General features: G+C 45.2%; 1 protein-coding gene across 1 annotated transcript in view; it reads right to left on the minus strand.

Moving 5' to 3' along the window:
• Positions 1 to 25150, minus strand: part of LOC116359265 (eukaryotic translation initiation factor 3 subunit H) — a 100668-nt gene that overhangs the window by 19533 nt on the left and 55985 nt on the right. The window contains exons 4-5 of the mRNA XM_031811861.1: positions 18936 to 19035; positions 11620 to 11769 (exon numbers count right to left, since the gene is read on the minus strand). Of these exons, the coding sequence (XP_031667721.1) occupies positions 11620 to 11769; positions 18936 to 19035 (250 nt within the window). The remainder of the gene's footprint in view (positions 1 to 11619; positions 11770 to 18935; positions 19036 to 25150) is intronic.

Consider the following 25150-nt stretch of genomic DNA (forward strand, 5'->3'; position numbering starts at 1 on the left):
CAACACTATAGACTAATACCACAACACTATAGACTAATACCACAACACTATAGACTAATACCACAACACTATAGACTAATACCACAACACTATAGACTAATACCACAACACTATGGACTAATACCACAACACTATGGACTAATACCACAACACTATAGACTAATACCACAACACTATGGACTAATACCACAACACTATGGACTAATACCACAACACTATAGACTAATACCACAACACTATGGACTAATACAACAACACTATAGACTAATACCACAACACTATGGACTAATGCCACAACACTATGGACTAATACCACAACACTATGGACTAATACCGCACCACTATGGACTAATACCGCACCACTATGGACTAATACCGCACCACTATGGACTAATACAACAACACTATAGACGAATACCACAACACTATAGACTAATACCACAACACTATAGACTAATACCACAACACTATGGACTAATACAACAACACTATAGACTAATACCACAACACTATAGACTAATACCACAACACTATAGACTAATACCACAACACCATGGACTAATACCACAACACTATGGACTAATACCACAACACTATAGACTAATACAACAACACTATAGACTAATACAACAACACTATAGACTAATACCACAACACTATAGACTAATACCACAACACTATGGACTAATTAAACAATGGACTAATACCACAACACTATGGACTAATACCACAACACTATGGACTAATTAAACACTATGGACTAACACCACAACACTATGGACTAATTAAACACTATGGACTAATACCACAACACTATGGACTAATTAAACACTATGGACTAACACCACAACACTATGGACTAACACCACACACTATGGACTAATTAAACACTATGGACTAATACCACAACACTATAGACTAATACCACAACACCATGGACTAATACCACAACACTATGGACTAATACCACAACACTATAGACTAATACCACAAACACTATAGACTAATACAACAACACTATAGACTAATACCACAACACTATAGACTAATACCACAACACTATGGACTAATTAAACACAATGGACTAATACCACAACACTATGGACTAATACCACAACACTATGGACTAATTAAACACTATGGACTAACACCACAACACTATGGACTAATTAAACACTATGGACTAATACCACAACACTATGGACTAATTAAACACTATGGACTAACACCACAACACTATGGACTAACACCACAACACTATGGACTAATTAAAACACTATGGACTAACACCACAACACTATAGACTAATACCACAACACTATAGACTAATACAACAACACTATAGACTAATACCACAACACTATGGACTAATACCAACAACACTATGGACTAATACAACACACTATAGACTAATACCACAACACTATGGACTAATACCACAACACTATGGACTAATACCACAACACTATGGACTAATACCGCACCACTATGGACTAATACCGCACCACTATGGACTAATACAACACTATGGACTAACACCACAACACTATGGACTAACACCACAACACTATAGACTAATACCACAACACTATGGACTATACAACACTATAGACTAATACCACAACACTATGGACTAATACCACAACACTATAGACTAATACCACAACACTATAGACTAATACCACAACACTATAGACTAATACCACAACACTATAGACTAATACCACAACACTATAGACTAATACCACAACACTATAGACTAATACCACAACACTATAGACTAATACCACAACACTATAGACTAATACCACAACACTATAGACTAATACCACAACACTATAGACTAATACCACAACACTATAGACTATACACAACACTATAGACTAATACCCACAACACTATGGACTAATACCACAACACTATGGACTAATACACAACACTATGGACTAATGACCACAACACTATGGACTAATACAACAACACTATAGACTAATACCGCAACACTATGACTAATACAACACTATGGACTAAAACCACACTATGGACTAAAAACCACACTATGGACTAACACCACAACACTATAGACTAGTATACAACACTAAGACTAATAACACAACACTATGGACAATACCACAACACTATGGACTACACGACAACACTATAGACTAATACCACAACACTATAGACTAATACCACAACACTATAGACTAATACCACAACACTATAGACTAATACCACAACACTATGGACTAATATAACCACAACACTATGGACTAATACCACAACACGATGACTAATACCACACACTATAAGACTAATACCACACACTATAGACTAACACAACACTAATAGACTAATACCACAACACTATAGACTAATACCACAACACTATAGACTAATACCACAACACTATAGACTAATACCACAACACTATAGACTAATACCACAACACTATAGACTAATACCACAACACTATAGACTAATACCACAACACTATAGACTAAGTACCACAACACTATAGACTAATACCACAACACTATAGACTAATACCACAAAACTATAGACTAATACCACAACACTATAGACTAATACCACAACACTATAGACTAATACCACAACACTATGGACTAACACCACAACACTATAGACTAATACCACAACACTATGGACTAATACCACAACACTATGGACCTAATACCACAACACTATGGACTAATACCACAACACTATGGACTAATACCACAAACACTATGGACTAATACAACACAAGAGATCCTCTCTTCTAATAGGCCGACCTGCCACAGGAATGAGATATAATATGGTATAAATAATGGCAATGACATGTCACGATGACTGTTAGTGACACCTGGTTTTAGAAGGAACAAACACTGTTCTCAGAATATGACGATGACAAATGTGGCCGATGTGAAGACGACACAGTGGAAATGACATCAAATCTATTTCCTGTTAAGATGTGAAGCATCTCTGTCCACACGGACAGAAGGACCAAGCAACGCACGAGGCAATCTGACAACTTCAGAAAACCCATTTGGCCAGACATTTCATGGCTAGAATCCGCAACAGGGCCCCACAGGGGAGGAGAGAGAGAGTGAGTTCAGAACTATTCATACTCCTTTACATATTCTATATGTTGTTGTGCTACAGCCTGAATTCAAAATTGATTCCATTTATTTAAAACAGAATGTCCCCGACTTCACACAATACCCCCATAATGACAAAGTGAAAACATGTTTTTCGATTTTTTTGGGGGAAAATGAAATATTGAATTTCTATAAGTATTCACACACACACTCTTTGTAAAAGCACTTTAGGCAGTGATTACAGCCAAGGGTTTTTCTGTGGATGTCTCTAAGAGCTTCCAACACCTGGAGTGTGCAAAACAACATTATCATTTTTTTTATTTTATAATTCAAGCTCTGTCAAATTGGTTGTTGATCATTGCCATAGATGTTCAAGTAGATTTAAATCTAAACTGTAACTCGGCATCTCAGGAATAGTCACTGTCTTCTTGGTAAGTAACTCCAGTGTAGATTTGGCCTCGTGTCTTAGGTTATTATCCTGTTGAAATGTGAATTAATCTCCTAGTGTCTAGTGGAAAGCAGAACCGGGTTTTCCTCTAGGATTTTACCTGTGCTTAGCTTCATTCTGTTTTTTTTTTATCCTGAAAAACTCTTTAGACCTTAGCGATTACAAGTATACCCATAACTTGATGCAGCCACCACTTTGCTAGGAAATATGTAGAGTGGTACTCAGTAATGTGTTGTAATTGCCCCAAACATAACACTTTGTATTCAGAACCAAACATATATTACGTTGACATTTTTTATGTGGAATATTTGCAGGGGGGCAGGTAGCCTAGTGGTTAGAGTGTAGAGGCGGCAGGGTAGCCTAGTGGTTAGAGTGTAGAGGCGGCAGGGTAGCCTAGTGGTTAGAGTGTAGAGGTGGCAGGGTAGCCTAGTGGTTAGAGTGTAGAGGGGGCAGGGTAGCCTAGTGGTTAGAGTGTAGAGGTGGCAGGGTAGCCTAGTGGTTAGAGTGTAGAGGCGGCAGGGTAGCCTAGTGGTTAGAGTGTAGAGGTGGCAGGGTAGCCTAGTGGTTAGAGTGTAGAGGAGGCAGGGTAGCCTAGTGGTTAGAGTGTAGAGGTGGCAGGGTAGCCTAGTGGTTAGAGTGTAGAGGGGGTAGGTCGCCTAGTGGTTAGAGTGTAGAGGGGGTAGGTCGCCTAGTGGTTAGAGTGTAGAGGGGGTAGGTCGCCTAGTGGTTAGAGTGTAGAGGGGGTAGGTAGCCTAGTGGTTAGAGTGTAGAGGGGGTAGGTCGCCTAGTGGTTAGAGTGTAGAGGTGGCAGGGTAGCCTAGTGGTTAGAGTGTAGAGGGGCAGGGTAGCCTAGTGGTTAGAGTGTAGAGGCGGCAGGGTAGCCTAGTGGTTAGAGTGTAGAGGCGGCAGGGTAGACTAGTGGTTAGAGTGTAGAGGCGGCAGGGTAGACTAGTGGTTAGAGTGTAGAGGCTGCAGGGTAGCCTAGTGGTTAGAGTGTAGAGGTGGCAGGGTAGCCTAGTGGTTAGAGTGTAGAGGGGGCAGGGTAGCCTAGTGGTTAGAGTGTAGAGGCGGCAGGGTAGCCTAGTGGTTAGAGTGTGGAGGTGGCAGGGTAGCCTAGTGGTTAGAGTGTAGAGGAGGCAGGGTAGCCTAGTGGTTAGAGTGTAGAGGGGCCAGGGTAGCCTAGTGGTTAGAGTGTAGAGGCGGCAGGGTAGCCTAGTGGTTAGAGTGTAGAGGCGGCAGGGTAGTCTAGTGGTTAGAGTGTAGAGGAGGCAGGGTAGCCTAGTGGTTAGAGTGTAGAGGCGGCAGGGTAGCCTAGTGGTTAGAGTGTAGAGGCGGCAGGGTAGCCTAGTGGTTAGAGTGTAGAGGCGGCAGGGTAGCCTAGTGGTTAGAGTGTAGAGGCGGCAGGGTAGCCTAGTGGTTAGAGTGTAGAGGAGGCAGGGTAGCCTAGTGGTTAGAGTGTAGAGGGGGCAGGGTAGCCTAGTGGTTAGAGTGTAGAGGCGGCAGGGTAGCCTAGTGGTTAGAGTGTAGAGGCGGCAGGGTAGCCTAGTGGTTAGAGTGTAGAGGCGGCAGGGTAGCCTAGTGGTTAGAGTGTAGAGGCGGCAGGGTAGCCTAGTGGTTAGAGTGTAGAGGCGGCAGGGTAGCCTAGTGGTTAGAGTGTAGAGGAGGCAGGGTAGCCTAGTGGTTAGAGTGTAGAGGAGGCAGGGTAGCCTAGTGGTTAGAGTGTAGAGGCGGCAGGGTAGCCTAGTGGTTAGAGGGTAGAGGTGGCAGGGTAGCCTAGTGGTTAGAGCGTAGAGGTGGCAGGGTAGTGGTTAGAGTGTAGAGGTGGCAGGGTAGACTAGTGGTTAGAGGGGGCAGGGTAGCCTAGTGGTTAGAGTGTAGAGGCGGCAGGGTAGCCTAGTGGTTAGAGTGTAGAGGAGGCAGGGTAGCCTAGTGGTTAGAGTGTAGAGGCGGCAGGGTAGCCTAGTGGTTAGAGTGTAGAGGAGGCAGGGTAGCCTAGTGGTTAGAGTGTAGAGGGGGCAGGGTAGCCTAGTGGTTAGAGTGTAGAGGAGGCAGGGTAGACTAGTGGTTAGAGTGTAGAGGCGGCAGGGTAGCCTAGTGGTTAGAGTGTAGAGGAGGCAGGGTAGCCTAGTGGTTAGAGTGTAGAGGGGGCAGGGTAGCCTAGTGGTTAGAGTGTAGAGGCGGCAGGGTAGCCTAGTGGTTAGAGTGTAGAGGAGGCAGGGTAGCCTAGTGGTTAGAGTGTAGAGGAGGCAGGGTAGCCTAGTGGTTAGAGTGTAGAGGCGGCAGAGTAGCCTAGTGGTTAGAGGGTAGAGGTGGCAGGGTAGCCTAGTGGTTAGAGCGTAGAGGTGGCAGGGTAGTGGTTAGAGTGTAGAGGTGGCAGGGTAGACTAGTGGTTAGAGGGGGCAGGGTAGCCTAGTGGTTAGAGTGTAGAGGAGGCAGGGTAGCCTAGTGGTTAGAGTGTAGAGGCGGCAGGGTAGCCTAGTGTTAGAGTGTAGAGGGGGCAGGTTAGCCTAGTGGTTAGAGTGTAGAGGGGGCAGGGTAGCCTAGTGGTTAGAGTGTAGAGGGGGCAGGGTAGCCTAGTGGTTAGAGTGTAGACGGGGCAGGGTAGCCTAGTGGTTAGAGTGTAGAGGAGGCAGGGTAGCCTAGTGGTTAGAGTGTAGAGGAGGCAGGGTAGCCTAGTGGTTAGAGTGTAGAGGAGGCAGGGTAGCCTAGTGGTTAGAGTGTAGAGGAGGCAGGGTAGCCTAGTGGTTAGAGTGTAGAGGAGGCAGGGTAGCCTAGTGGTTAGAGTGTAGAGGAGGCAGGGTAGCCTAGTGGTTAGAGTGTAGAGGGGGCAGGGTAGCCTAGTGGTTAGAGTGTAGAGGAGGCAGGGTAGCCTAGTGGTTAGAGTGTAGAGGAGGCAGGGTAGCCTAGTGGTTAGAGTGTAGAGGAGGCAGGGTAGACTAGTGGGTTAGAGTGTAGAGGAGGCAGGGTAGCCTAGTGGTTAGAGTGTAGAGGTGGCAGGGTAGCTTAGTGGTTAGAGTGTAGAGGAGGCAGGGTAGTGGTTAGAGTGTAGAGGCGGCAGGGTAGCCTAGTGGTTAGAGTGTAGAGGCGGTAGGTAGCCTAGTGGTTAGAGTGTAGAGGGGGCAGGGTAGCCTAGTGGTTAGAGTGTAGAGGGGGCAGGGTAGCCTAGTGGTTAGAGTGTAGAGGGGGCAGGGTAGCCTAGTGGTTAGAGTGTAGAGGGGGCAGGGTAGCCTAGTGGTTAGAGTGTAGAGGCGGCAGGGTAGCCTAGTGGTTAGAGTGTAGAGGAGGCAGGGTAGCCTAGTGGTTAGAGTGTAGAGGGGGCAGGGTAGCCTAGTGGTTAGAGTGTAGAGGCGGCAGGGTAGCCTAGTGGTTAGAGTGTAGGAGGCGGCAGGGTAGCCTAGAGGTTAGAGTGTAGAGGCGGCGGGTAGCCTAGTGGGTTAGAGGGTAAGAGGCGGCAGGGTAGCCTAGTGGTTAGAGTGTAGAGGAGCAGGTAGCCTAGTGGTTAGAGTGTAGAGGAGGCAGGGTAGCCTAGTGGTTTAGAGCGTTGACTAGTAACCGGAAGGTTGCAAGATCAAACCCTCCGAGCTGACAAGGTACAAATCTGTCGTTCTGCCCCTGAACAAGGCAGTTAAACCCCACTGTTCCTAGACCAGTAACCCCACTGTTCCTAGACAGTTAACCCCACTGTTCCTAGACCGTTAACCCCACTGTTCCTAGACGCAGTTAACCCCACTGTTCCTAGACCAGTACCCCACTGTTTCCTAGACAGTTAAACCCCACTGTTCCTTGACAGTTAACCCCACTGTTCCTAGACCAGTTAACCCCACTGTTCCTAGACCAGTTAACCCCACTGGTTCCTAGACCAGTTAAACCCCACTGTTCCTAGACCAGTTAACCCCACTGTTCCTAGACCAGTTAACCCCACTGTTCCCTAGACCAGTTAACCCCACTGTTCCTAGACCAGTTACCCCCACTGTTCCTAGACCAGTTAACCCCACTGTTCCTAGACCAGTTAACCCCACTGTTCCTAGACCAGTAACCCCCACTGTTCCTAGACCAGTTAACCCCACTGTTCCTAGACCAGTTAACCCCACTGTTCCTAGACCAGTTAACCCCACTGTTCCTAGACCAGTTACCCACTGTTCCTAGCCAGTTACCCCACTGTTCCTAGACCAGTTAACCCCCACTGTTCCTAGAACAGTTAACCCCACTGTTCCTAGACCAGTTAACCCACTGTTCCTAGACCAGTTAACCCACTGTTCCTAGACCAGTTAACCCACTGTTCCTAGCCAGTTACCCCACTGTTCCTAGACCAGTTAACCCCACTGTTCCTAGACCAGTTAACCCCACTGTTCCTAGACCAGTTAACCCCACTGTTCCTAGACCAGTTAACCCCACTGTTCCTAGACCAGTTAACCCACTGTTCCTAGACCAGTTAACCCACTGTTCCTAGACCAGTTAACCCACTGTTCCTAGACCAGTTAACCCACTGTTCCTAGACCAGTTAACCCCCAGTTACCCGTTCCTAGACCCAGTTAACCCCACTGTTCCTAGACCAGTTAACCCACGGTTCCTAGACCAGTTACCCACTGTTCCTAGACCAGTTAACCCACTGTTCCTAGACCAGTTAACCCACTGTTCCTAGACCAGTTAACCCATGTTCCTAGACCAGTTAACCCACTGCTCCTAGACCAGTTAACCCACTGTTCCTAGACCAGTTAACCCACTGTTCCTAGACCAGTTAAACCCACTGCTCCTCCACTGCTCCTAAGTAACCCCCAGTTAACCACTGCTCCTAGACCAGTTAACCCCACTGCTCCTAGACCAGTTAACCCACTGTTCCTAGACCAGTTAACCCACTGTTCCTAGACCAGTTAACCCACTGTTCCTAGACCAGTTAACCCACTGTTCCTAGACCAGTTAACCCACTGTTCCACTGTTCCTAGACCAGTTAACCCACTGTTCCTAGACCAGTTAACCCACTGTCCACTGTTCCTAGACCAGTCATTGAGAATAAGAATGTGTTCTGAACTGACTTGCCTGGATAAATAAAGGAAAGAAATATATATAATTCTGTACAGGCGTCTTTCTTCCCACTATGTCATTTCGGTTAGCATTGTCGAGTATCTACACTGAACAAAAATATAAACGCAACATGTAAAGTGTTGGTCCCATGTTTCATGAGCTGAAATAAAAGATCCCAGAAATGTTCCTCACGCAAAAACACAACCTCTCAAATTGTGCACAAATATGTTTAGATCCCTGGTAGTGAGCACTTCTCCTGTGCCAAGATAATCAATTCCACCTGACAGGTGTGGCATATCAATAAAGTGATTAAACAGCATGATTATTACACAGGTGCACCTTGTGCTGGGGGACACGCTAAAATGTAAAAAAATGCGCAGTTTTGTCACATAACACAATGACACACAGATGTCTCAAGTTGAGGGAACATGTGCAGTTGGTTTGCTGACTGAAGGAATGTCCACCAGAGCTGTTGCCAGAGAATTGTATGTGTGTCAGGAAGACCAGCAGATCATAACTCACTCTGTCTTCTGCATGTTTAATGAGGGACCACTGTTAATCCGTTGGCAATCAATAATGAATACCTAGGATTCATTCAAAATGGCACCCTATTCCCTATATAGGGCTGTCTGGTCAAAAGTAGTGTGCTATATAGGGTATAGGGTGCCATCTATATAGGGTTGTCTGGTCAAAAGTAGTGCTCTATATAGGGTATAGGGTGCCATTTGGGATACAAACTGCTCTAAATGGATCAAAGCACCTCAGAGGAATCTCCATTATCACAGTTAGAGAGGTAGTAGTGAGGGGAAATGGCTTTTATAACACAGAGAGAGAGGTAGTAGTGAGGGGAAATGGCTTTTATAACACAGAGAGAGAGGGAGTAGTGAGGGGAAATGGCTTTTATAACACAGAGAGAGAGGGAGTAGTGAGGGGAAATGGCTTTATATCACAGTTAGAGAGGGAGTAGTGAGGGGAAATGGCTTTTATAACACAGAGAGTAGTGAGGGGAAATGGCTTTTATAACACAGAGAGTAGTGAGGGGAAATGGCTTTTATAACACAGAGAGAGAGTAGTGAGGGGAAATGGCTTTTATAACACAGAGAGGGAGTAGTGAGGGGAAATGGCTTTTATAACACAGAGAGAGAGTAGTGAGGGGAAATGGCTTTATAACACAGAGAGAGAGGGAGTAGTGAGGGGAAATGGCTTTTATAACACAGAGAGAGAGGGAGTAGTGAGGGGAAATGGCTTTATAACACAGAGAGAGAGGGAGTAGTGAGGGGAAATGGCTTTTATAACACAGAGAGAGAGGGAGTAGTGAGGGGAAATGGCTTTATAACACAGAGAGAGTAGTGAGGGGAAATGGCTTTTATAACACAGAGAGAGAGGGAGTAGTGAGGGGAAATGGCTTTTATAACACAGAGAGAGAGGGAGTAGTGAGGGGAAATGGCTTTTATAACACAGAGAGAGAGGGAGTAGTGAGGGGAAATGGCTTTTATAACACAGAGAGAGAGGGAGTAGTGAGGGGAAATGGCTTTTATAACACAGAGAGAGAGGGAGTAGTGAGGGGAAATGGCTTTTATAACACAGAGAGAGAGGGAGTAGTGAGGGGAAATGGCTTTTATAACACAGAGAGAGAGAGTAGTGAGGGGAAATGGCTTTTATAACACAGAGAGAGAGAGTAGTGAGGGGAAATGGCTTTTATAACACAGAGAGAGAGAGTAGTGAGGGGAAATGGCTTTTATAACACACAGAGAGAGAGAGAGTAGTGAGGGGAAATGGCTTTTATAACACAGAGAGAGTAGTGAGGGGAAATGGCTTTTATAACACAGAGAGAGAGGGAGTAGTGAGGGGAATGGCTTTATAACACACAGAGAGAGAGTGTAGTGAGGGGAAATGGCTTTATATCACAGTTAGAGAGGGAGTAGTGAGGGGAAATGGCTTTTATAACACAGAGAGAGGGAGTAGTGAGGGGAAATGGCTTTTATAACACAGAGAGAGAGAGTAGTGAGGGGAAATGGCTTTTATAACACAGAGAGAGAGAGTAGTGAGGGGAAATGGCTTTTATAACACAGAGAGAGAGAGTAGTGAGGGGAAATGGCTTTTATAACACAGAGAGAGAGAGTAGTGAGGGGAAATGGCTTTTATAACACAGAGAGAGAGTAGTGAGGGGAAATGGTTTTTATAACACAGAGAGAGAGTAGTGAGGGGAAATTTTGGGATTCAGATGTGGAGTAAGACGGACCTGGTTGGTTAGACAATAGACAAAATGAGACAGCCAGAGCACAGCACCACCCCATGACCAGCCGGACCCCCCCCCCCCGACCTACCTAGGATAGACAGCTCCCACATCAACCCCTAGCCCCTACCTTCTAGAGCACTAGGGTAGACAGCTCCCACATCAACCCCTAGCCCCTACCTTCTAGAGCACTAGGGTAGACAGCTCCCACATCAACCCCTAGCCCCTACCTTCTAGGGCACTAGGGTAGACAGATCCCACATCAACCCCTAGCCCCTACCTTCTAGAGCACTAGGGTAGACAGCTCCCACATCAACCCATAGCCCCTACCTTCTAGAGCACTAGGGTAGACAGATCCCACATCAACCCCTAGCCCCTACCTTCTAGAGCACTAGGGTAGACAGCTCCAACATCAACCCATAGCCCCTACCTTCTAGAGCACTAGGGTAGACAGCTCCCACATCAACCCCTAGCCCCTACCTTCTAGGGCACTAGGGTAGACAGATCCCACATCAACCCCTAGCCCCTACCTTCTAGAGCACTAGGGTAGACAGCTCCCACATCAACCCATAGCCCCTACCTTCTAGAGCACTAGGGTAGACAGATCCCACATCAACCCCTAGCCCCTACCTTCTAGAGCACTAGGGTAGACAGCTCCCACATCAACCCATAGCCCCTACCTTCTAGAGCACTAGGGTAGACAGATCCCACATCAACCCATAGCCCCTACCTTCTAGAGCACTAGGATAGACAGCTCCCACATCAACCCATAGCCCCTACCTTCTATGGGTAGACAGCACCACGTCACATACCTGCTGGAGAGGTTGAGCAGTTCGTGTTTGTCGGCCACAGTACACTTCTCCTCCAGTTCCCACATCAGAACGTTGATCAGGTGGGAGTTCTTGATCACGATGGGAACCTCCTCGAACATGTGCTCAAAACCAATCATGGCCTTCTTCAATCTGGGGAGGAGGGAGAGAAAAGAATCACTTCAGTTCAATTCATAGTCAATGATTCAACCCAGTTCAATTCATAGTCAATGATTCAACCCAGTTCAACTCAAAGTCAATGATTCAACCCAGTTCAATTCAAAGTCAATGATTCAACCCAGTTCAATTCAAAGTCAATGATTCAACCCAGTTCAATTCAAAGTCAATGATTCAACCCAGTTCAATTCAAAGTCAATGATTCAACCCAGTTCAACTCAAAGTCAATGATTCAACCCAGTTCAATTCAAAGTCAATGATTCAACCCAGTTCAATTCAAAGTCAATGATTCAACCCAGTTCAATTCAAAGTCAATGATTCAACCCAGTTCAATTCAATATGATTGCCCGCTCTACAAAATGTAGTTGAACTAATTTGCCATGTGTGTTTATAAAACTGGATCATATTTACAACAGTAGTGTCTAGTCTAAAACTGGACCATATTGACAACATAACAGACAGTAGTGTCTAGTCTAAAACAGGACCATATTGACAACATAACAGACAGTAGTGTCTAGTCTAAAACTGGATCATATTGACAACATAACAGACAGTAGTGTCTAGTCTAAAACTGGACCATATTGACAACATAACAGACAGTAGTGTCTAGTCTAATTCAGTGCAGTCTCTCTCTTCCTGTAGAGTCTAGTCTAATTCAGTGCAGTCTCTCTCTTCCTGTAGAGTCTAGTCTAATTCAGTGCAGTCTCTCTCTTCCTGTAGAGTCTAGTCTAATTCAGTGCAGTCTCTCTCTTCCTGTAGAGTCTAGTCTAATTCAGTGCAGTCTCTCTCTTCCTGTAAAGTCTAGTCTAAAACTGGACCATATTGACAACAGTCATGGTAAACTGAGGGTAGAGACAACATAACAAGACAGTAGCGTGTAGTCTAATTCAGTCTCTCTCTTCCTGTAGAGTCTAGTCTAATTAAGTCTCTCTCTTCCTGTAGAGTCTAGTCTACTTCAGTGCAGTCTCTCTCTTCCTGTAGAGTCTAGTCTACTTCAGTGCAGTCTCTCTCTTCCTGTAGAGTCTGGGTCTAATTCAGTGCAGTCTCTCTCGTCCTGTAGAGTCTGGGTCTAATTCAGTGCAGTCTCTCTCTTCCTGTAGCGTCTAGTCTACTTCAGTGCAGTCTCTCTCTTCCTGTAGAGTCTAGTCTACTTCAGTGCAGTCTCTCTCTTCCTGTAGAATCTAGTCTACTTCAGTGCAGTCTCTCTCTTCCTGTAGAGTCTGGGTCTAATTCAGTGCAGTCTCTCTCTTCCTGTAGAGTCTGGGTCTAATTCAGTGCAGTCTCTCTCTTCCTGTAGAGTCTGGGTCTAATTCAGTGCAGTCTCTCTCTTCCTGTAGCGTCTAGTCTACTTCAGTGCAGTCTCTCTTCCTGTAGAGTCTGGGTCTAATTCAGTGCAGTCTCTCTCTTCCTGTAGAGTCTGGGTCTAATTCAGTGCAGTCTCTCTCTTCCTGTAGCGTCTAGTCTACTTCAGTGCAGTCTCTCTCTTCCTGTAGAGTCTAGTCTACTTCAGTGCAGTCTCTCTCTTCCTGTAGAGTCTAGTCTCTCTCTTCCTGTAGCGTCTAGTCTACTTCAGTGCAGTCTCTCTCTTCCTGTAGAGTCTAGTCTACTTCAGTGCAGTCTCTCTCTTCCTGTAGAGTCTAGTCTCTCTCTTCCTGTAGCGTCTAGTCTACTTCAGTGCAGTCTCTCTCTTCCTGTAGAGTCTAGTCTACTTCAGTGCAGTCTCTCTCTTCCTGTAGAGTCTGGGTCTATTTCAGTGCAGTCTCTCTCTTCCTTTAGCGTCTAGTCTACTTCAGTGCAGTCTCTCTTCCTGTAGAGTCTGGGTCTAATTCAGTGCAGTCTCTCTCTTCCTGTAGAGTCTGGGTCTACTTCAGTGCAGTCTCTCTCTTCCTGTAGCGTCTAGTCTCTCTCTTCCTGTAGAGTCTAGTCTACTTCAGTGCAGTCTCTCTCTTCCTGTAGAGTCTAGTCTACTTCAGTGCAGTCTCTCTCTTCCTGTAGAGTCTAGTCTCTCTCTTCCTGTAGAGTCTCTCTCTTCCTGTAGAGTCTAGTCTACTTCAGTGCAGTCTCTCTCTTCCTGTAGAGTCTCTCTCTTCCTGTAGAGTCTCTCTCTTCCTGTAGAGTCTAGTCTACTTCAGTGCATCTCTCTCTTCCTGTAGAGTCTAGTCTACTTCAGTGCAGTCTCTCTCTTCCTGTAGAGTCTAGTCTCTCTCTTCCTGTAGAGTCTCTCTCTTCCTGTAGAGTCTCTCTCTTCCTGTAGAGTCTAGTCTACTTCAGTGCAGTCTCTCTCTTCCTGTAGAGTCTCTCTTCCTGTAGTCTCTCTCTTCCTGTAGAGTCTAGTCTACTTCAGTGCATCTCTCTCTTCCTGTAGAGTCTAGTCTCTCTCTTCCTGTAGAGTCTAGTCTCTCTCTTCCTGTAGAGTCTCTCTCTTCCTGTAGAGTCTCTCTCTTCCTGTAGAGTCTAGTCTACTTCAGTGCAGTCTCTCTCTTCCTGTAGAGTCTACTTCAGTGCAGTCTCTCTCTTCCTGTAGAGTCTAGTCTCTCTCTTCCTGTAGAGTCTCGTCTCTTCCTGTAGAGTCTCGTCTCTTCCTGTAGAGTCTCTCTCTTCCTGTAGAGTCTCTCTCTTCCTGTAGAGTCTCTCTCTTCCTGTAGAGTCTCTCTCTTCCTGTAGAGTCTCTCTCTTCCTGTAGAGTCTCTCTCTTCCTGTAGAGTCTCTCTCTTCCTGTAGAGTCTCTCTCTTCCTGTAGAGTCTCTCTCTTCCTGTAGAGTCTCTCTCTTCCTGTAGAGTCTCTCTCTTCCTGTAGAGTCTAGTCTACTTCAGTGCAGTCTCTCTCTTCCTGTAGAGTCTAGTCTACTTCAGTGCAGTCTCCCTCTTCCCGTAGAGTCTCCCTCTTCCTGTAGAGTCTCTCTCTTCCTGTAGAGTCTCTCTCTTCCTGTAGAGTCTCTCTCTTCCTGTAGAGTCTCTCTCTTCCTGTAGAGTCTCTCTTCCTGTAAGTCCTCTCTTCCTGTAGAGTCTCTCTCTTCCTGTAGAGTCTAGTCTACTTCAGTGCAGTCTCCCTCTTCCTGTAGAGTCTCTCTCTTCCTGTAGAGTCTCTCTCTTCCTGTAGAGTCTCTCTCTTCCTGTAGAGTCTAGTCTACTTCAGTGCAGTCTCCCTCTTCCTGTAGAGTCTCCCTCTTCCTGTAGAGTCTCTCTCTTCCTGTAGAGTCTCTCTCTTCCTGTAGAGTCTCTCTTCCTGTAGAGTCTCTCTCTTCCTGTAGAGTCTCTCTTCCTGTAGAGTCTCTCTCTTCCTGTAGAGTCTCTCTCTTCCTGTAGAGTCTAGTCTACTTCAGTGCAGTCTCCCTCTTCCTGTAGAGTCTCTCTCTTCCTGTAGAGTCTCTCTCTTCCTGTAGAGTCTCTCTCTTCCTGTAGAGTCTAGTCTACTTCAGTGCAGTCTCCCTCTTCCTGTAGAGTCTCCTCTCTTCCTGTAGAGTCTCTCTCTTCCTGTAGAGTCTCTCTCTTCCTGTAGAGTCTCTCTCTTCCTGTAGAGTCTCTCTCTTCCTGTAGAGTCTCTCTCTTCCTGTAGAGTCTCTCTCTTCCTGTAGAGTCTCTCTCTTCCTGTAGAGTCTCTCTCTTCCTGTAGAGTCTCTCTTCCTGTAGAGTCTCTCTCTTCCTGTAGAGTCTCTCTCTTCCTGTAGAGTCTCTCTCTTCCTGTAGAGTCTCTCTCTTCCTGTAGAGTCTCTCTCTTCCTGTAGAGTCTCTCTCTTCCTGTAGAGTCTCTCTCTTCCTGTAGAGTCTCTCTCTTCCTGTAGAGTCTCTCTCTTCCTGTAGAGTCTCTCTCTTCCTGTAGAGTCTCTCTCTTCCTGTAGAGTCTCTCTCTTCCTGTAGAGTCTCTCTCTTCCTGCCTTTCATTTAAAAGATAACAAAACCAGCAGCTTGTAAAACATCAGATCCAGCCACATGGAAAGAGCCCATCATAGAAAACTGAAGCCCTCCTTTGAAATGCTATATTATTCAGATTGGCCTCATAATAACGGGGGTGAAATGAGTCTTCGCCAGCCGAGCAATAGAGCTGCTATTGTCCTCCTGGTCTTTCAATCAGCAGCGTATTCAGAGACACACTGATGAGGACCCGGTGCATTAGAAACTAACAGGGTTCCCTAGTCATTATCACAACATAGCCAAACATTATCACAAAACAGACACCCAAAAAAAAAAAGAGCGTTTCTCATTGGACAAATTCAGGTGGTGTCTCGTTCCCTCCCACTCGGTGCCTATAATGAACACGACCCAGAGAAACGAATAAAAAGATTGACAACGAACTGGACAGAGAGTCAGGTGGAGTCAGTGGCTAAGCAATGAACTGGACAGAGAGTCAGGTGGAGTCAATGGCTAAGCAATGAACTGGACAGAGAGTCAGGTGGAGTCAGTGGCTAAGCAATGAACTGGACAGAGTCAGGTGGAGTCAGTGGCTAAGCAATGAACTGGACAGAGAGTCAGGTGGAGTCAGTGGCTAAGCAATGAACTGGACAGAGAGTCAGGTGGAGTCAGTGGCTAAGCAATGAACTGGACAGAGAGTCAGGTGGAGTCAGTGGCGAAGCAATGAACTGGACAGAGAGTCAGATGGAGTCAGTGGCGAAGCAATGAACTGGACAGAGAGTCAGGTGGAGTCAGTGGCTAAGGAACGAACTGGACAGAGTCAGATGGAGTCGATGGCTAAGCAACGAACTGGACAGAGAGTCAGATGGAGTCAGTGGCTAAGCAACGAACTGGACAGAGAGTCAGATGGAGTCAGTGGCTAAGCAACCAGCCAATAAATGAGCAACTGACCTCAGAGAGGAAATAACTACTAGGTAGATGGATAGGTAGGTAGGTAGGTGGGTGGGTAGGTAGTTCAGTTGGTGGTTAAGTGGGTAGGTAGGGTTGTGGTTAGGTAGGTCGGTGTAGGTAAGTAGAGGTCGGCATGACCGATTCATTTGGGCCGATTTCAAGTTTTCATAACAAATTGGTAATTGGCCTTTTTGGACGCTGATTCTGGCCGATTACGTTGCTTCATGAGGAGACTGTGGCAGGCTGACCACCTGTTACACCTGTTACACCTGACCACACCTAACCACCTGACCACACCTAACCACACCTGTTACACCTGACCACACCTGTTACACCTGACCACACCTGTTACACCTGACCACACCTGTTACACCTGACCACACCTGTTACACCTGACCACACCTGTTACACCTGACCACACCTGTTACACCTGACCACACCTGTTACACCTGACCACACCTGTTACACCTGACCACACCTGTTACACCTGGTAAGGGTAGGTAGGTAAGGGTAGGTAGGTAGGTAAGGGTAGGTAAGGGTAGGTAGGTAAGGGTAGGTAAGTAGGTAGGAGTAGGTAGGTAAGGGTAGGTAGGTAGGTAAGGGTAGGTAGGTAAGGGTAGGTAGGTAGGTAAGGGTAGGTAGGTAGGTAGGTAGGTAGGTAAGGGTAGGTAGGTAGGTACGGGTGGGTAAGTAGGTAAGGGTAGGTAAAGGTAGGTAGGTAGGTAGGTAAGGGTAGGTAGGTAGGTAAGGGTAGGTAGGTAGGTAAGGGTAGGTAGGTAGGTAAGGGTAGGTAAGGGTAGGTAGGTAAGGGTAGGTAGGTAGGTAGGTAGGTAGGTAGGTAGGTAGGTACGGGTAGGTGGGTAAGTAAGGGTAGGTAGGGGGTAGGTAGGTAGGTAAGTAAGGGTAGGTAGGTAGGTAAGTAAGGGTGGGTGGGGGGTAGGTAGGTAGGTAGGTAAGTAAGGGTAGGTAGGTAAGTAAGGGTAGGTAGGGGGTAGGTAGGTAGGTAAGTAAGGGTAGGTAGGTAAGTAAGGGTAGGTAGGGGGTAGGTAGGTAGGTAGGTAAGTAAGGGTAGGTAGGTAAGTAAGGGTAGGTAGGGGGTAGGTAGGTAGGTAGGTAAGTAAGGGTAGGTAGGTAGGTACGGGTAGGTAGGTAAGTAAGGGTAGGTAGGTAGGTAAGGGTAGGTAGGTAAGGGTAGGTAGGTAAGTAAGGGTAGGTAGGTAGGTACGAGTAGGTAGGCAAGGGTAGGTAGGTAAGTAAGGGTAGGTAGGTAAGGGTAGGTAAGGGTAGGTAGGTAGGTACGAGTAGGTAGGCAAGGGTAGGTAGGTAAGTAAGGGTAGGTAGGTAGGTAGGTACGAGTAGGTAGGCAAGGGTAGGTAGGTAAGTATGGGTAGGTAGGCAAGGGTAGGTAGGTAGGTAAGTAAGGGTAGGTAGGGGGTAGGTAGGTAAGTAAGGGTAGGTAGGTAGGTAAGTAAGGGTAGGTAGGGGGTAGGTAGGTAAGTATGGGTAGGTAGGCAAGGGTAGGTAGGTAGGTAAGTAAGGGTAGGTAGGGGGTAGGTAGGTAAGTAAGGGTAGGTAGGGGGTAGGTAGGGGTGTGAACATGAAGAAACTAACTAAAGAATCAGGAGAAAGCCAACAGTTCCTAATATTGACCCATTTTAAAATCCAAACGCAGTTGATTTTCTGGACAATTTAATACCAGTCTGTTGGGATTCTGTCTTTTCATAAACTCAGCTTGTGGGAACTCCGATCTATTTGAAAACGTCTCCCTCATTACGCTTCATTCAGATGCAATTTAAAATCAATGGCCAGCAGCCTGAGGGTCAAAACCAGCCAGGCGGAGGATCAACATGGCAGTATAGCTGTTTGACAGCCCCAACACACACTAGTTATAAAGCCCTATCATCACATCACTAAGAGCCTCTGATGAGGCGCTCCCTGCTCGTGGGGAAAATAACATCAGGCATTGGAATCTTTTGAAGGGAGTCTCACAAAGCACAGCATTAATGCTGAATTCTTATCAGGAAAGGTGCAGTTGGTATTTGTGTCTCTGTGGTGTGTGTGTGTGTGTGTGTGTGTGTGTGTGTGTGTGTGTGTGTGTGTGTGTGTGTGTGTGTGTGGTATTGATGGCCTTTGGCAATTCTCATCCAGCTTCTGAAGTGGAGCCTGTGTGTGTGTGTGTGTGTGTGTCCGCGCGTGTGTGTGTGTGTGTCCGCGCGTGTGTGTGTATGGGTCTCCTCGTGTGTGTGCGTGTGTGTGTGTGTGTGTGTGTGTGTGTATCCGCGTGTGTGTGTGTGTGTGTGTATGGGTCTCCTCGTGTGTGTGTGTGTGTGTGTGTGTCTCACCCCTCGGCTGAGAAGTCCTTCTCCTTGCAGATCTCCATCAGTTTGGGCGTTAACCTGTAAGCCTTCAGGGACAGGGAGCCCTGGGCGGTCTTAATGGGATCTAGTGGGAGAGGGAGGGGGGGGGGGAGAGTGGCAGGGGGGGGAGAGCAAACGAAGGAGAGGGGGGCAGGGGGAGAGGGGAGAGAGCGCAAACGAAGGAGAGAGGGGCAGGGGGGAGAGTGGCAGGGGGAGAGAGGGAGGGGGGGAGAGCAAACGAAGGAGAGGGGGGCAGGGGGGAGAGCGAGAGAGCGCAAGCAAGGAAGCAGGGGAGGGAGAAAGAGGGAGAGAAAGCGGGGGAGAGAAAGTGGGGGAGAGAAACATATGTTAAGATTAAAACAAAAGGTCGAACATTATATTAATAATAATAATAATAATTATAATAATAATAATAATAATAATAATAATTATATTAATAATAATAATAATAATAATAATAATAATTATATTAATAATAATAATAATAATAATAATAATAATAATAATTATAATAATAATAATAATAATAATAATAATTATATTAATAATAATAATAATAATACAATAAGAACATTATATTAATAATAATAATAATAATAATAATATTAAGCGGTTCACTTATAATACGGGAACAACACACCATAAGACCTATAACACAAACACCATGTATAGAATCTAGAGAGGAGAGAAACACCATGTATAGAATCTAGAGAGAAACACCATGTATAGAATCTAGAGAGAAACACCATGTATAGAATCTAGAGAGAAACACCATGTATAGAATCTAGAGAGAAACACCATGTATAGAATCTAGAGAGAAACACCATGTATAGAATCTAGAGAGAAACACCATGTATAGAATCTAGAGAGAAACACCATGTATAGAATCTAGAGAGAAACACCATGTATAGAATCTAGAGAGATACACCATGTATAGAATCTAGAGAGAAACACCATGTATAGAATCCAGAGAGAAACACCATGTATAGAATCTAGAGAGAAACACCATGTATAGAATCTAGAGAGAAACACCATGTATAGAATCTAGAGAGAAACACCATGTATAGAATCTAGAGAGAAACACCATGTATAGAATCTAGAGAGAAACACCATGTATAGAATCTAGAGAGAAACACCATGTATAGAATCTAGAGAGAAACACCATGTATAGAATCCAGAGAGAAACACCATGTATAGAATCTAGAGAGAAACACCATGTATAGAATCTAGAGAGAAACACCATGTATAGAATCTAGAGAGAAACACCATGTATAGACTCTAGAGAGAGGAGAGAAACACCATGTATAGAATCTAGAGAGAAACACCATGTATAGAATCTAGAGAGAGGAGAGAAACACCATGTATAGAATCTAGAGAGAAACACCATGTATAGAATCTAGAGAGAAACACCATGTATAGAATCTAGAGAGAAACACCATGTATAGAATCTAGAGAGAAACACCATGTATAGAATCTAGAGAGAAACACCATGTATAGAATCTAGAGAGAAACACCATGTATAGAATCTAGAGAGAAACACCATGTATAGAATCTAGAGAGAAACACCATGTATAGAATCTAGAGAGAAACACCATGTATAGAATCTAGAGAGAAACACCATGTATAGAATCTAGAGAGAAACACCATGTATAGAATCTAGAGAGAAACACCATGTATAGAATCTAGAGAGAAACACCATGTATAGAATCTAGAGAGAAACACCATGTATAGAATCTAGAGAGAAACACCATGTATAGAATCTAGAGAGAAACACCATGTATAGAATCTAGAGAGAAACACCATGTATAGAATCTAGAGAGAAACACCATGTATAGAATCTAGAGAGAAACACCATGTATAGAATCTAGAGAGAAACACCATGTATAGAATCTAGAGAGAAACACCATGTATAGAATCTAGAGAGAAACACCATGTATAGAATCAAGAGAGAAACACCATGTATAGAATCAAGAGAGAAACACCATGTATAGAATCTAGAGAGAAACACCATGTATAGAATCTAGAGAGAAACACCATGTATAGAATCTAGAGAGAAACACCATGTATAGAATCTAAAGAGAAACACCATGTATAGAATCTAGAGAGAAACACCATGTATAGAATCTAGAGAGAAACACCATGTATAGAATCTAGAGAGAAACACCATGTATAGAATCTAGAGAGAAACACCATGTATAGAATCTAGAGAGAAACACCATGTATAGAATCTAGAGAGAAACACCATGTATAGAATCTAGAGAGAAACACCATGAATCTAGAGAGAAACACCATGTATAGAATCTAGAGAGAGGAGAGAAACACCATGTATAGAATCTAGAGAGAAACACCATGTGTAGAATCTAGAGAGAAACACCATTTATAGAATCTAGAGAGAAACACCATGTATAGAATCTAGAGAGAAACACCATGTATAGAATCTAGAGAGAAACACCATGTATAGAATCTAGAGAGAGGAGAGAAACACCGTGTATAGAATCTAGAGAGAAACACCATGTATAGAATCTAGAGAGAAACACCATGTATAGAATCTAGAGAGAAACACCATGTGTAGAATCTAGAGAGAAACACCATGTATAGAATCTAGAGAGAGGAGAGAAACACCATGTATAGAATCTAGAGAGAAACACCATGTGTAGAATCTAGAGAGAAACACCATTTATAGAATCTAGAGAGAAACACCATGTATAGAATCTAGAGAGGAGAGAAACACCATGTATAGAATCTAGAGAGAGGAGAGAAACACCGTGTATAGAATCTAGAGAGAAACACCATGTATAGAATCTAGAGAGAAACACCATGTATAGAATCTAGAGAGAAACACCGTGTATAGAATCTAGAGAGAAACACCATGTACATCACATTCCAAATTCATGGGCATTAATATGGAGTTGGTCCTCTCTTTGCTGCTATAACAGCCTCCACTCTTCTAGGAAGGCTTTCCACTAGATGATGGAACATTGCTGCTATAACAGCCTGCTCTCTTCTGGGAAGGCTTTCCACTAGAGGTTGGAACATTGCTGCGGGGACTTGCTTCCATTTAGCCACAACAGCATTAGTGAGGTTGAGAACTGATGTTGGGCGATTAGGCCTGGCTCGCAGTCGACATTCCTATTCATCCCAAAGGTGTTCGATGGGGTTGAGGTCAGGGCTCTGTGCAGGCCAGTGAAGTTCTTCTACACTGATCTTGACAAACCATTTCTGTATAGATGTCGCTTTGTGCACTGGGGGCATTGTGCATGCTGAAACAGGAAAGGGCCTTCCCCAAACAGTTGCCACAAAGTTGGAAGCACAGAATCGTCTAGAATGTCATTGTATGCTGTAGCGTTAAGCTTTCCCTTCACTGGAACTAAGGGGCCCGAACCACGAAAAACATCCCCAGACCATTATTCCTCCTCCACCAAACTTTACAGTTGGAATCCGCCAAACCTAGATTCGCCAGACTACCAGATGGAGAAGCTTGATTCATCACTCCAGAGAATGTGTTTTCTATGGCGGCAAACGTATCACTCTAGCCAACGCTTGGCATTGCGCATGGTGATCTTAGGCTTGTGTGCGGCTGCTCTGCCATGGAAACCAATTTCACGAAGCACCCGACGAACAGTTCGTGCCGACTTTGCTTCCAGTTCGGAAGTGAGTGTTGCAGGCGAGGACAGACGATTTTTTACACGGTATGTGCGTCAGCAGTCCCGCTCTGTGAGCTTGTGTGGCCTACCACTTCGCAGCTGAGACGTTGTTGCTCCTAGACGATTCCACTTCACAATAACAGCACTTACAGTTGACCACAGCAGCTCTAGCAGGGCAGAAATATGACTGACTTGTTGGAAAGGTGGCATCCTATGATGCTGCCACGTTGAAAGTCACTGAGCTCTTCAGTAAGGCCATTCTACTGCCAATGTTTGTCTATGGAGATCGCATGGATGTGTGCTCGATTTTATACACTTGTCAGCAACAGGCGAGGCTGAAATAGCTGAATCCACTCATTTAAAAAGTGGTATCCACATGCTTCATATATTTATAGTGTATGTAAAAATAGCCTACATAAAGTCAACAAATAAAAACATTGCAGCCTGCAGGTAGAACATATCTTGATAAATTACATTGGCTACGCATGGCGTGTCTGCAAGGAAGGTGAAACATTGTATCGACTATCAACTTGGTGCAGACTGAAGCTGGTGCTAACTTGCAACATTGTATCGACTATCAACTTGGTGCAGACTGAAGCTGGTGCTAACTTGCAACATTGTATCGACTATCAAATTGGTGCAGACTGAAGCTGGTGCTAACTTGCAACATTGTATCGACTATCAACTTGGTGCAGACTGAAGCTGGTGCTAACTTGCAACATTGTATCGACTATCAACTTGGTGCAGACTGAAGCTGGTGCTAACTTGCAACACTGTATCGACTATCAACTTGGTCCAGGCTGAAGCTGGTGCTAACTTGCAACACTGTATCGACTATCAACTTGGTCCAGGCTGAAGCTGGTGCTAACTTGCAACATTGTATCGACTATCAACTTGGTGCAGACTGAAGCTGGTGCTAACTTGCAACATTGTATAAAACATTCTGGAACCTCAGAGTTTCCTGCGCCAGTGGAGCTCCTGACAGACAACCGACAGACAACCGAAGGCTATTTGCTCAAGGAGATCAGAAGTAAATCAGCGATTTGATGACGTTTCCACCATTCCCCCCCCCCCCTTTCAATCCGATTGGTTAAGGGAGAGAGATGGAAATATTTTTTCTAATTGACAATAGTTCCTCATAGTAGCCTTTCTCCATGGATGTAAAAACAGACTTGGGTTCACGACCTGTTTGAGGTGAAGAAAACATTTGAGAAGCTTCACAGCTCATTAGTGGTGGTGAGTTAAAACAATCAGAAATAGTATCAGACCCACAAAAATATAGGTCTGTAACAGTTTGGGTCTAGAGTTTCTCTCACTTTGAAGAGGGGGGATGACCGCGGCAGCTTTCCAACCTTTGGGGATCTCAGACGATACGAAAGAGAGGTTGAACAGGCTAGTAATAGGGTTTGCAACAATTTCGGCAGATAACTTTAGAGGGTCCAGATTGTCTAGCCCGGCTGATTTGTAGGGGTCCAGATTTTGCAACTCTTTCAGAACATCAGCTATCTGGATTTGGGTGAAGGAGAAATGGGGAGGCTTGGGCAAGTTGCTGTGGGGGATGCAGGGCTGTTGACCAGGGGTAGGGGTAGCCAGGTGGAAAGCATGGCCATTGAAATGATCCAATTATGGTGGATTTATCAGTGCTGACAGTGTTTAACAGTCTCAGTGCAGTGGCAGCAGGGAGGAGGTGCTCTTATTCTCCATGGACTTTACAGTGTCCCAGAACTTTTTGGAGTTTGTGGTTCAGGATGCAAATTTCTGTTTGAAAAAGCTAGCCTTAGCTTTCCTAACTGCCTGTGGATATTAGTTTCTAATTTCCCTGAAAAGTGGCATATCGCGGGGGCTATTCGATGCTAATGCAGTACGCCACAGGATGTTTTTGTGCTGGTCAAGGGCAGTCTGGAGTGAACCAATGGCTATATCTGTTCCTGGTTCACATTGTTTTTGAATGGGGCTTATTTAAGAGATGGTGAGAAAAGCACTTAAAGAATAACCAGGCATCCACTACTGACGGGATGAGGTCAATATCCTTCCAGGATACCCGGGCCAGGTCGATTAGAAAGGCCTGCACGCTGAAGTGTTTTAGGGAGCGTTTGACAGTGATGAGGGGTGGTCGTTTGACCGCAGACCCATTACGGGTGCAGGCAATGAGGCAGTGATCGCTGAGATCTTGGTTGAAAACAGCAGAGGTGTATTTAGAGGGCAAATTGGTTAGGATGATATCTATAAAGGTGCCCGTGTTTACAGATTTGGGTTTGTACCTGGTAGATTCATTGATATTTTGTGTGAGATTGAGGGCATCAAGCTTAGATTGTAGGACGGCCGGGGCGTTAAGCATGCCCCAGTTTAGGTCACCTAACAGTACGAGCTCTGAAGATAGATGGGGGCAATCAATTCACATATGGTGTCCAGGGCACAGCTAGGGGCTGAGGGGGGTCTATAACAAGCGGCAACGGAGAGAGACTTGTTTCTGGAAAGGTGGATTTTTAGAAGTAGAAGCTCGAATTGTTTGGGCCTGGATAATATGACAGAACTCTGCAGGCTCTCTCTGCAGTA

This window comes from Oncorhynchus kisutch, unplaced genomic scaffold, assembly GCF_002021735.2.
Source record: "Oncorhynchus kisutch isolate 150728-3 unplaced genomic scaffold, Okis_V2 Okis02a-Okis13b_hom, whole genome shotgun sequence".
NCBI classification, from domain to species: Eukaryota; Metazoa; Chordata; class Actinopteri; order Salmoniformes; family Salmonidae; genus Oncorhynchus; species Oncorhynchus kisutch.